At 31.9% G+C, this 12,766-nt stretch overlaps 1 protein-coding gene across 1 annotated transcript; it reads left to right on the top strand.

Annotated features, from left to right (window-relative positions):
- On the top strand, positions 1-6,773 carry LOC114289429 (disease resistance protein RPV1). The gene is made up of 6 exons (XM_028233159.2): positions 1-196; positions 318-856; positions 2,254-3,358; positions 3,536-3,955; positions 4,423-5,325; positions 5,943-6,773. Exons 1-6 carry the CDS (start codon positions 14-16, stop codon positions 6,555-6,557), a joined length of 3,765 nt encoding a protein of 1,254 aa, XP_028088960.2. The 5' UTR covers positions 1-13; the 3' UTR covers positions 6,558-6,773.
- Positions 6,774-12,766: the final 5,993 nt, after the last annotated feature.

Raw genomic sequence — 12,766 nt, 5'->3', positions numbered from 1 at the left:
TCCTCCACCACACATGCACTTCTTTCATTTTCTTGACTTTTTTCTCATCTACTATATTGCTACAAATTATCTAACAAACACGGCCTTCACTTTCCTCCCTCTTTCTTCTTCCTATTCCTCTTCTATCATTGTTAATCTTTTGAAAGAAAGTTCTCAAATCCAAAATGAAACCACCATTCATTGCCAATTTAAACAGGTAATCTTGAAAAACTACATGAAACCCATGCAAATTTTTATTTTTATTTTCTTTTCATTATGTGATTGAGTGAGTAACTATATATATTTCTTCGTTTATGATTTTTTTTATTTTTTGGCAGTTGAAAAGATCTTTTAAAGCTTTGTTAATGGCTACATCTCAGTTGACTTACCATGTGTTCTTGAGTAGAGGTGATGACACTCGTTGGACCTTCTCCGATCACCTCTATACAGCTTTGTTTGGTTCAGGTTTTCGCACTTTCGTAGAAGACGATGATGATGAACTAATACAGAGAGGTGTCAATACTAGTAAGTTAGAGTTGAAGAGAGCATTAATCAAACAATCAAGGAGTTCGATAATTGTGTTCTCCAAAGACTACGTTTATTCAGATTCGTGTCTTGACGAGCTTGTAATGATCCTCGAGCACAAGAGGGAATCTAAACATGTAGTTTTACCAGTCTTTTATGATTTGGATCCGTCCCATGTGAGGAAGCAAATGGGGATTGTTGAAGAAGCATTTTCCATGCATGAAGCTCGAGTTGATGCGGGAAGCGATGAGAGAAAAAATAAATATGAATCGGATAAGGTAGAAGGATGGAGGGCAGCACTCAGAGAAGTTGCAGATCTAGCAGGAATGGTCTTGCAAAATCAAGCTGATGGGTTTGTAATTTCATCATAAATTCTTTACTTGAGCGGTAATCGATATAAGGGCAAATTATATCAGGAGTTCCTGTAGTTTATCGTTTGTGTCATTTTGATTTTTGTCATTTTAATTAATTCAATTTCGACACTTAATTTTAGATTTTGTGTCAATTTGGTTTAATTCATAACGCGGATTAGCATTTTTAAGGAAAATGGTCATTGAGATGGTTGAGGTTAACTTACTAAGGTGATTTGCTTAACACTTTATAGGTTTATCAGGACATCTCTTTTTCTATTCCTTCCTAAAGTTAGGAATAGCGAGATGAGAGCTAAGAGATTCCATGTCTTAGTCTCGTGCATACTAGATTCTATGGGGGAGGAAACTTATTCGCTTCCCCCCTTCTCCCTAAGCTATGCTTCTTTGAATAAATTTAGAATTTTATCTATAAAAGCATGAACGATGTCGTTAATGTGCGTATTTTTTATTAAAAAAAAAAATAAAATCGCATCAATTGAAATTATAAGGACTAAAATGATACAAGAATCAAAGTATAGGGACTACCGGCGCAATTCATCCTTGATATAATGCATTTTTTTGGGATTTGTTGAGAAGTAATTGACAACAAAAGTTTTTTTTTTTTTTTTTTTTTGTTGAACAATATATATATATATATATTTTTAAAGACAAGCACAGGAGGATTTTGTAAAAGTTTTGATAGAAAAATGTATGGATCAAAATCAAATACTTGCGTCCTTTTTCTGATCTATAATAAAATTACAAATGAAGCGCCTCTTGCTACCTAGGGTGATGCAGGAAGTGTAAATCTGATAATTGAACAATAAGAACAATCACAAATAAGAGAATTCTCTTTTAGGTTGTTTTTGAATTACGAATTTGATAGCGATTTGAAAAAGAAAAACAAAGTATGGATAAATGTGTTTGGATCATGAATTTAGATAGGAAAAAAAATAAGTGAAATATAATTAAATAATCCACCTAAATCCATAATGCGCAGACAACATTAAAGAAATATTATAAATCATCAACTACATAGCCATAAGGCTAATATTGTGGTTGAGTTGGAAACTATGTTTGCCATGTACTCTTGTGTCCTATTTTGCTTTGGTGAGCGCAATTGCCGAACCACTGTGTTTCTCTCTTGTGTGTATTTGTTTACATCAATCTAGGCTTCCTGACCCAACAGTTCCATCATTCAATCTTTCATTTTGATCAAGTGCATGTGCATGCTCCATGCTTATTGCACATATGGCACACTCTAGCTTTGTATAAATGCAATCCACCCATGCCAACTTCCTTCTTGTTCCTTCCAAAGATCATCTTATTAGTTGCTTTTGGTCACATTTTAGTAATGACACACTCAGATAATTGTTTCCATTTTGTTCACAATTTGTAGGTACGAGTCAAAGTTTATCAAGATAATTGTTCAAGAGATTGCAAACAAATTGGATCGAACAGTATTGAGCATCACCCCCTACCCAACTGGAATAGATTCTCGTGTGAATGACATTAATTTGTGGCTTCAAGATGGCTCAAACAATATTGGCATAATGGTTATTTATGGAATGGGTGGAATAGGGAAGACAACCCTTGCCAAAATTGCTTATAACCAAAACTTTGACAGATTTGAAAGTAGCAGTTTTCTTGCAGATAATAGAGAATCTTCAACACAACCCAATGGTTTGCTTCGTCTACAAAAACAACTTCTTTCAAACATTCTCAAGCGGAAAAAGGAAAGGATACACAATGTTGATGAGGGAATCATTAAGATTAAAGATGCAATGTGCTGTAAAAGAGTTCTTGTTGTTCTTGACGATGTTGATGAACTGGACCAATTAAATGCAATACTTGGGATGCGAGATTGGCTTCTTCCAGGAAGTAAAATTATCATAACAACCAGACGGGAGCGAATCTTAAAGGCTCATGAACGGTGTGAGATGTACAAAGTTAAGGAATTGAGTGACGTTGAAGCACTTTGTCTCTTCTGTCGGCATGCTTTTGGACAAGACCATCCTGTTGAACCTTACGTCGAGCAGTCCAAAAAGGCAACATACTACTGCAATGGTCTTCCATTAGCTCTGGAAGTCTTGGGTTGTTCTCTCTCTGGTGAAAATGTTGATGTATGGGAAAGTGCATTGACAAAGTTGGGAAGATTTTCAAATGTCAAATTACACAATGTACTTCAAATAAGCTATGATTGTTTGGATGATCATGACAAAGATTTATTCCTTGATATTGTTTGTTTCTTTGCATGGAAAGGCAAAGATCACATGGTTAAAATACTAGATGGATGTGACTTCCACACAACAGTTGGAGTACAAAATCTCATTCGTAGATGTCTTGTAGGGATTAATGAGGTTGACAACAATACTCTCATAATGCATCAATTGCTAAGAGACATGGGTAGGGAAATTATTCGCCAAGAATCACCAAAGGAACCTGGAAGGCGTAGTAGAGTATGGCATCACAAGGATGCTTTCAACGTATTGAACGAAAATACTGTAAGAAATTGTGATTCACAAGCAGATCTTTATATGTTTAATTTTTTTAAGAAAGAGAAATAAGTGTGTGGACTTACATAATTGTGCACAACCCTTGTCTTTGTTTTGTGTATGTAGCACAACTTGTGTTTTTTTTTTTTAATGTGGTGATTACTTATTTGGTTCTTTTCTTATCAGGGAACAGAAGCAATTGAAGGCCTTATCCTGGACTTGCAAGAACAGAAGGAAGAAATGAGAGTCAAGAAAATAACTAATCCAAAACTTCGCCATATAGCACATCTACTTTGTGAACGTAGATCATCAAAGCGTCGCCGTCTTGGTTGGCTTCCTATAAATTATGCCTCAACAGGACAACCTTCAGAATTAGGTGAATTGGATTTAAACACTGATGCATTTTCACAAATGCACAAGCTACGGATACTCCAACTCTATGATGTACATCTTAGTGGAGGCTATGATGAATTTCCTAAGAAATTAAGATGGTTGTGTTGGCATGGATTCCCTTTAACAGTTATACCTGATGATTTTCCTCTAGAGAACATGGTTGTTCTTGAATTTTCCAATAGCAGCTTGAAACAATTTTGGAAGGGAAGCAAGGTATGATTAGTTGGTTTTTTCTTTTTTTTAAGGATATAAATTTTATAGTCCTTCCTTGAGTAATGAAGAAAGTATAACTAAACTTAAGGTTTTGAGATGATTATACTGGCACCTCTACCATGTTAAGATTGTTAACAGATTACGCAAATTGATAATTTTACCCTCAGATATTATTTCATCACTGGATTGTCAAAAATCAAATAACCCTTTCTTTTATCATATTTCCTCTCAACAATGATATGAACCCTAAACAAGTGCACAAAAAATGTTCAGAAAATGAAATACGTAAAAATTCATTTTGGGTGTGCCTTCACACCACACTAAAGTTAAATATATATATAACAAACTTCATTTATTGGACACTTTTTTAAGGTTTGTTGTTTTTTGATTTTCTTATTACTATCTTTTTGGAATTATAGTTACTACTGAATAATAACACATACCAATTTGCTACTTTTTGTTGGTAGTTGCTCGAACAATTGAAAATCCTCAATCTCACTCGTTCCTACGACCTTACTAGTTCCCCTGATTTCTCAAAGCTTCCTAATCTTGAGAGGTTGATTCTTAAAGATTGTATCAAGTTGGTTGAGGTTCATGAGTCCATTGTGGAGCTAGGGAGACTAGTTTTGTTGAATCTAAAAGGCTGCAAAAATCTTAAGAAGCTCCCAAGGAAAATTTCTCAGCTTAATACCCTTGAAAAACTTAATATTTCGGGTTGTTCAAAGCTTGATGAGTTGCCTACAGATTTGGGCGAGATGAATTCTTTGAGAGAGTTTCAAGCCGATGGAGTAAACATGTTGTCCACAACCACGGAAGAGGTTAAGTCATGGCAAGCAGTTGTCAAGTCTTGGGTGTCAAAACCAAGTAAAAGACCTGTATTTTCATTGGCTTCTTTACCAAAATTTGTAGTATATTTAAGCCTTGAAGATTGCAATCTAATCGACAATACATTTCCTAAGGATCTTAGTAGCATGCCTTTGTTGCAAGGATTGAGACTCAGCAGAAATCCAATCTGTAACTTACCAGAATGCATAAAAAATCTTAGTGCGCTCATGGAACTTGATTTACAGCGCTGCACGAAGCTCCAAGCACTTCCAGAGCTCCCAATGAGTTTATTGGGAATGACAATATATGGATGCAAGTCACTGGAAAGGGTAACAAATCTACCAAACCTGTTGAATTCACTGATGCTGAGCACATATGGTTGTGTAAAACTAGTTGAGGTTGAGGGAATGTTCAAGTTGGAATCCATTGATAAAATTGATTCAGAAATTATGGACAACTTGGGCTTGTCTCAGTTGGAATCCATGGACTGCCTTGACATGAAATTGCTCAGTAATCTCACAAAAAGGAAAGTTCAAGAACTCCAGGTGCTCTCTCTGTCTCTGTCTCTCTCCGTCTGTCATTTGCATGTCAAAAATTCTAGGTGAAAGAGAATTAAAACATTAAAAAAAAAGTGAAAAAAAAAGTACATTATGTGGGAAAAACTTATTTTAGGAAAAAAATCTACATTTTTACCCCTTGTATCATTTTGGTTATTACATTTTCAATTAGCTTAATTTTAGTTATTAATTTTAGATTTTGTGTTAATTTGATTCAATTGACAATATCATTAGAGTTTTTTTTTTTATTTATAAAAATGAACTTTGAATTGGTTGATGTTAACTTACTAAATTAATCGAATTTATAGTGTTGCTCCTAAAAGCATGACACAAACCACTCGTGTGCATTTTTTATAAAATCATGTTACCAATTGTAATCAATTGGACCAAATTGAAATAATAATAAAAAATTCGAGGTCAAAATCAAGTAAATTAAAATAACATAAGGGTCAAAATATAGAGACTATTGGTATGAGAAATATATGATGTATATATGCTATCTTGACAGAAATATGCTCTATATATATGTTTTTTTGTGATAGTCATGCAACATTTATGTTTAACTGGATTTAGTAACAGTTAGAATTGTGGATTCCATCCTATAGGTACTATATGAATGCGGTATATACAGCATATTCCTTCCAGGGAATGCGGTCCCAAGCTGGTTCAACAATAAGAGTACGGGGTCCGCGATATCTTTTCATGTGCCTTGGCTTCCCAATCTCAAGACTTGGGGCTTGAAAATATGCATTTGCTATGCAGTTGCTTTGGATTTCAAGAAGGCAACATGGATGAATGGATGTATTATAGTCAGCAATAAGACCAAGGGTAAAAAATGGACCTATAGGCCAGCATTCATAGGCATTGCAGAAGAAGGCAAAGATATTCTATGGTTGAGTGATTGGAAGAGTGGGAATCAGCTAATGGAACGTGGCGATGAAGTGACTGTGTCGGTGAACATGGAAGAATATTATCAAGTGAAGGAATTTGGAATTCGAATTGGGTGCAATGAGCAAGAAAATGAGCGAGAGGATGGTACCCAACACGGGAATGGCATTGATTTGTCAGTGTATCGAATGAGAGAAGGCCAATATTTTCTTTGCAATCATGAAGACTTTGTTAGGTCCAGTTGCTACTCGAGGATAGCTGCAGGGTCGCGGTTGGACTTAGTTGAAACATGTTTGTGTGGATTCCAGTGTGAGAAACATGCAAAGCAGTAGTACTGACAAAATAAAAATAAAGGTTATTCTTGATTTTTGAGGGTTACTATAAGTTGTATTATTTTTACATCAGAATGTTTCATTTGGAGGTTTTGCACTAAAGATATTAGTACTACACAAAAATAGCTATTTGGTCCCTCTAGTTGGAGGTTGATGTTGCTTCTCCATTTGACATTGTCATTGATTTGGGCTGTTAAAAGTTCATAAAATTTTGTATTTCTATTGCAAAAATATTCATCATGTTTAGTTGAGTGTAAAAAAAAAAAAAAAAAAAAAAAAAAACTAAAAACTAAATTGCTAAAAAATTGAAAAAAATAAAGAACACTCAAAATTTTCTTTTGATTTACATTTTTTTGGGGAAAAAACAATTTTTATATATTGAATTTTTTTTTTATGTTTATTTTTGTTAAATTAGTTTCAATTTAGTAATAAAAAATAAAAAAAAACAAATTTTAAAAATTCAACCAAATTATCTTTTGGGGGAAGGAGAGCTGGTTGCTCATTTCTATGCTGGATGAATGAGATTCTAATCATTTTTGCCCTTATTTTTGCCATTCCCCAACGCCCCCGCCCCCCAATGTTTAGATAACATCAATTTATTTATTTATAATTTTTATAAAATTTTTACTTTAACATTGATAACATCAATTTATTTATTTATAATTTTTATAAAATTTTTCCTTTGAAAGCTCAAAATTAGCTGAACATTGTGGTGTGTTTTATTAGTGAGATTATAGTATAAAATTGAGATTGTTAATCCATAGATTCACAATCCCATATTTGATTGCAAAATTTATTAATCAGATTATATATACAACAAACATTTAATCAGATGAAATTGATGAATTTTTAATATTAAGGCGGGTTGTAGTCATAATTTCCAATATAAAAAATAAAGTAAAATAAATGCATAATAAAAGATTATTTCACTAATTTAATTAGATAATTAATTCTACACTAATTTATAAACTTGGTTTGGGTTTTCTAAAAATACTTTTCAGAAAATTTTATTTTCTTATTATCTATATTTTTTGTTTTTATTGATTTTTTAAAAAAAATATTTTAAGCAATTTTTTTAATTTTTAGACACGCCTAACATAAATACACTTGAAAAGTATAATTTTCGTGAATTTTTTTTAAAAAAAATTCACTAAATACCAAAAATATAAAAAAAAATTATGAAAATTCAATATATTTTTCTTATTTTTGTGTATTTATTAATTTTTTGAAATATTTTTTCACAAATATTTTACTTTTTGCATACATCTAAGTAAAGTGTATCTAAAAAAGTAAAAAAAATATTAAAATTTTAAAAATTACTAAAAACAATAAAAATACAAAAAATAAAAAACTCAATTTTTAAAAAATTGAATTCAAAAAACTGAAATCAAACACACGGATTAATCTTTTAACAATTAATTCTGTTAATCAACCTTCGATGTTAAAAAAACTAAAAAGATTAGAGCAATTTATATCTTCCACAACCGTAAGAATTATCATCAAATCAATGGTACAATTTTATTTTTTTTTAATATATGATTTTCGATTATAAAAAAAATGTCAGGGTAAAGTGTTAAAAGCGGTGTTTGGTATGAATTTTGGAAATTGACAGTAGGAAAATGCAATATGTATCCTTTCATAAAAATTAGAGTTAATTACCAAAAAGTCATGTCTACATATTTGGTGTAGCTAAGGTCCTGTTAAAAAGTTTTTGAACCAATGAGTCCTAGGTAAAAAGACGTTTTGCCCTTTAATCCCAAAACTGAGAATGTTCTCAATTTCAAAATTGAGAATGTTCTCAATTTTCAAACAGAGAATGATTTCAGTATATAATTATCAAAATTAAAAAATTTCTGTTTGGCTTCTGAGAAAAGTATGGGATTGAAAAGAAAGATAATTCTGTGAATACTCTAAGAAATTTATAATTATCAATTTTGAGAAATTTTTTAATTTTTTCATGATTAAAATTGAAAATATTATAAACTGAGAAGGTTCTCAATTTTAAAAAACTCTCTCTCTCTCTGTGCAATCTGTCTTAATCTCCTAATTGGTTCTCTCGCCTCACCAGTCTCTGCTGCCTCAAGTTTCTCTTCATCAACCCCATTGATGGTAGGCGAAAGTGTACCTCACGACAACACTCAAAGTCAACCCCCCCAAAACAACAACAACGATAACAACGGATACGCTGAAATGGAGGAGGATTCTGAGAATGATGATGACATTCTCATCCCTAATATACTTATGAGTGAAGATATAATGAAGGGGTTTCAAGAGCTCAGTAGAGGCTATCCTAGTTGTACTGGTTTGGATTCGAGGTATGACATCGGCGGCAAGCTTTCGACTCGATTTCCGGCTCCATGAACACCTCCTCCGCCGCCAAATCCACCTCTTCCGCCGATGGAGGTGGTTGTTGAGGGCCGCTAATGTCGGGAGGCTTGTATTTTCCAGAGTTCGTATCTGTAGGCACCATATCTGTAGGCACGACTGTAAGCTACCACCTCTTCCGCCGATGGAGGTGGTTGTTGAGGGCCGCTAATGTCGGTTCACCTCCCGTCTCTTCACCTCCGCCGCCGCTGCCGCCACAAGCGGCTGTTGAAACAGAACACGACAAAGATGATGAGGAGGAGGTGGTGGAGAAGTCAGATCTGATGATCTCTCAGGCTATCTCACCAGACACGATTCACTCATTGTAATTGCGTAGAACTTCAAATTGCAATTGTGAAGAGAGAGAGAATGAAGACAGCAATGATGTTTGGCAGCTATGAGGGGGTCTTGGAAGGAAAAATTAGGGTATTAAAAATTAATGGGACTTGAAGGAGCAAATGATTTTATTTAGGACTTAATGGAGTATAAGTTCACAAAATGGGACTTGTATGTAAATGCTCCTAAAAATTATAATTTTATTATAAAATTTTGTAATATTAATAATAAAAATGCGTAATTTCATCACAAATTAACGTAACAAAAACTATCATAACTAAGCCACAAACCTTTGTACCATATACCATATGATTTCTATTAATGGCAATGGTGGAGCTGGAAATTTAACGTATGATCAAAAATTGAATCTTCTTGGTGAATTTTTTTAACAATTGAGTAGAAGTATAATATATGAGTATGATAACCAAAACTTACTGCCCATGAACACTTGCCCAGTACAATTTAGCACTTGCCCAGTACAATTTAGCATGGTTTGTAGCTAGTAAACTCAAAGTGGTCCAGTTCTCAGTCCCACGCTCGAAAGAACACATGGGAAGTTAGTGGGAACCAAATAAGGACAAACAAATTTATGATTAATTAGTCCAACACTATCAACTCAACTAATGGAAAGAAATAATCAACTAACAAACTCTATAATAAAAAATAACTTATCAATTAATTCAATTCTTGCCTTAAATTGTCAACTAAGAGTGTATAAGAATGAGCAAGAGAATAAAATAAAACATTTTTTAAAATTTTAACAATATAAGAAATTTTATATGATTAATGGAGAGACATTATTATAATTTTATTAAAGATAAATAATATATATAATTTTTATGTATAGGTATAACAGTACGATGGTCAAAACTTTATGGGGCACATGGACCTCTCATCCTTAGCTGGCTGCGTCGTCGCTACTTAACGGTATTGTAAAACTTATTAGGAGCATATGGTTTCATTTGGCGAGCGATGATTTTAGTTAAAAAGTCGAAAAATTATTAAAAAAAATTAAAAAGTTAATAATTTATACTAAAAAGTTAAAGATTTTATTTTCTCTCTATTTTTTTTACATATTTTTGTAAAAAATCAAAAAGTCATCACAAACATACTAGTTTTTTTATATTATATTTTAGTCAAAAAAATCAAAAAATTACTAAAAAATCATGTTCCCAAACAAAACCTATATGCGAATTGCGGAAAACATTGTATTTTTTTTTCTTAAAAAATTATAAGACCACTAAAAAAAAAGGAAATTAATTTATAAAACAGCCTTAAATTCACAAAATTAAAATTTTATTTTATTTTTTTAATTTCTCAAATCTATAATATAGTACACACTTTTTCTTGGATGGTGGTTGTTAGAATTGAGTAAAGAATTCGAAAATTCGCAATCTGAATTGGTCTAATCTAATCCGGTAGGTGTAAATTATTTTTTGAATCTGTGATTCGGTTTTAGATTAGAAAATTGAGAATCTATTCTCTACGGATTGGTTTTGAATTGGAGTTTACAGTTCCGGATTATAACCAATCAAAATCATATGTGACTTAAATCATATACCTACAATAGTCTCTAATATATACAATCTTACCCTCTTATATTGTCACGCCCCAAGCTCCGTGACAACGCCGCACACTCATATAAGTGAGCATGCAAGGCTAAGAATCCAATCACATAACCCACAATGTAAAATACTCAAATTAAATCCTTAATTGTCATAATGCCAAAATCCATAAAAATAAATAGTTCTTATATGAAAATGTCCACCAAGTCCACTAATTTAATCCACTAACAAAACAATAATCCAAGTACTTAAATCATGGTCGGCACTCCCACATGTAAAAAATCCCGCGCAGCTCTACTCTTCAGAATCTGAAAAAAAAATAAGGGTAAGCTAGATAACCCAGTAAATAACCAACTGGATCAAGTATACAAAAATAAATAAATAAATCAGTAACCAACAAATATAATGTTTTCTACAGTTCAATAAATGAACAATTATTTGTAAGGTGGTTTCATAGCTAAAAATAAACAATGTACAATACATTTTAAATGAAAAGCCAATGTGATAATTCAAAGTAATCTGTTGTTCAAATCGATGGTTTGATATTCAGATAGTTCAATGATTTGATTCACAAAATCCAAGTCCTAATGACTACGGTCGCTTAACCCGTGACAAGACCCAGAACCACACATAGGTCGGTGGTAAAGCCCCAAAAGAAACTAGTTTCTGTGCCAATAAATAACCCCCATTGGCTAGAGTCCAAATCATAGTCAGACTAGAGTGATGTTCAAATATTCAAACAATACACAACTTTAAAATAAAATATTCAATATTTTCAGAATAAACATTTGGTACAATTTTCAGAATAGTTTCACAAAATATTCAAATAACTTTCATAATAATATTCGATGTTGTTTTATACTTGACCCATATTTTATTTTAAGAGAACATGAATGCTATAAATAAATATTTATAATTTTAATCGATTCAATAGGAATAAAAATGAACTAACAGTGATAGAAGGTTACTTACCTCAAACGCTTAAAAAAAATAATATTCCAACACCAACTCCAAACACTCAGCTCCACCACTTTAATCACACAAACCTAATAATCAGAACCTTAAATAAATTAATATTTTTGTATCTTTCACACATCCACAAAACCCACTGTATGTATAAATTAATATTTTTGTATCTTTCACACATCCACAAAACCCACTGTATGTATGAAAAGCTCAAGAAATACCAAATCAATTCTCCAAATTAATAGTCAAACACACCTTATCTAATATACCAAACTCTATTGTCAAAACTACATACTTTTATCATCAACCTACACAACGCACTATACACGTTGAACCCTATAACCATTAGGCATCCCCAGAAGTTTTCTTTTCCATTCCCTTTTCTTTGCCTATTGATCTATCATATAATAAACAATGGTGTAAAGAAAAAGTATCTTGATCAATGAGCATCAAGAATGCTCCCCACAATTCCCCACCGCCACTTCCAGCGAACTCTCTGCGCAATTGATAACAAAAAAAATATAAAACCCTTTTTTTCTTTTTAAAAAAAGGGTTGAAACCTAATTCTTAATATTACTAAATTACCCATACAATTTATTTTAATTATTAATCTATCCAAAATAATTTTAAAAATAACGTGGGTTTCACATATATATTGTGTTTGTTTAAATTAATAGTAAAATAATATACATATTTATATTTCAAAAAATATGAGCAAATTAATGTTAAAATAAAAATATTATATAATTTTTCTTTGTGAACAAATTATATAAAATCATAATTTCAAATCAAATCAAACCGTATTTAAATAATTTAGTTCGAATTAATTTCATAATTTAAAAATATTAATTTACCACCAATTTTTATAAAACTACAGACAACGAATTGTTAGTGAAATTATCATTCCATAATTTAAAAATATTAATTTACCTCCAATTTTTATAAAATTATAAACAGCAAATTATTGGTGATTGCGTC

Source organism: Camellia sinensis, chromosome 2 (genome assembly GCF_055761805.1).
Source record: "Camellia sinensis isolate YWXY chromosome 2, ASM5576180v1, whole genome shotgun sequence".
NCBI classification, from domain to species: domain Eukaryota; kingdom Viridiplantae; phylum Streptophyta; class Magnoliopsida; order Ericales; family Theaceae; genus Camellia; species Camellia sinensis.
Note: the sequence above shows the minus strand (reverse complement) of the source record. Positions and strands in the feature narration are given on the sequence as shown.

Bases quoted from the DNA above. Each gene is read 5' to 3' on its own strand.
- LOC114289429 (XM_028233159.2), top strand. From the start codon at position 14: ATGCACTTCTTTCATTTTCTTGACTTTTTTCTCATCTACTATATTGCT. The intron at 857-2,253 runs GTTTGTAATTTC...CACAATTTGTAG, and splicing joins TTGCAAAATCAAGCTGATGG to GTACGAGTCAAAGTTTATCA. The intron at 5,326-5,942 runs GTGCTCTCTCTG...TCCATCCTATAG, and splicing joins GGAAAGTTCAAGAACTCCAG to GTACTATATGAATGCGGTAT.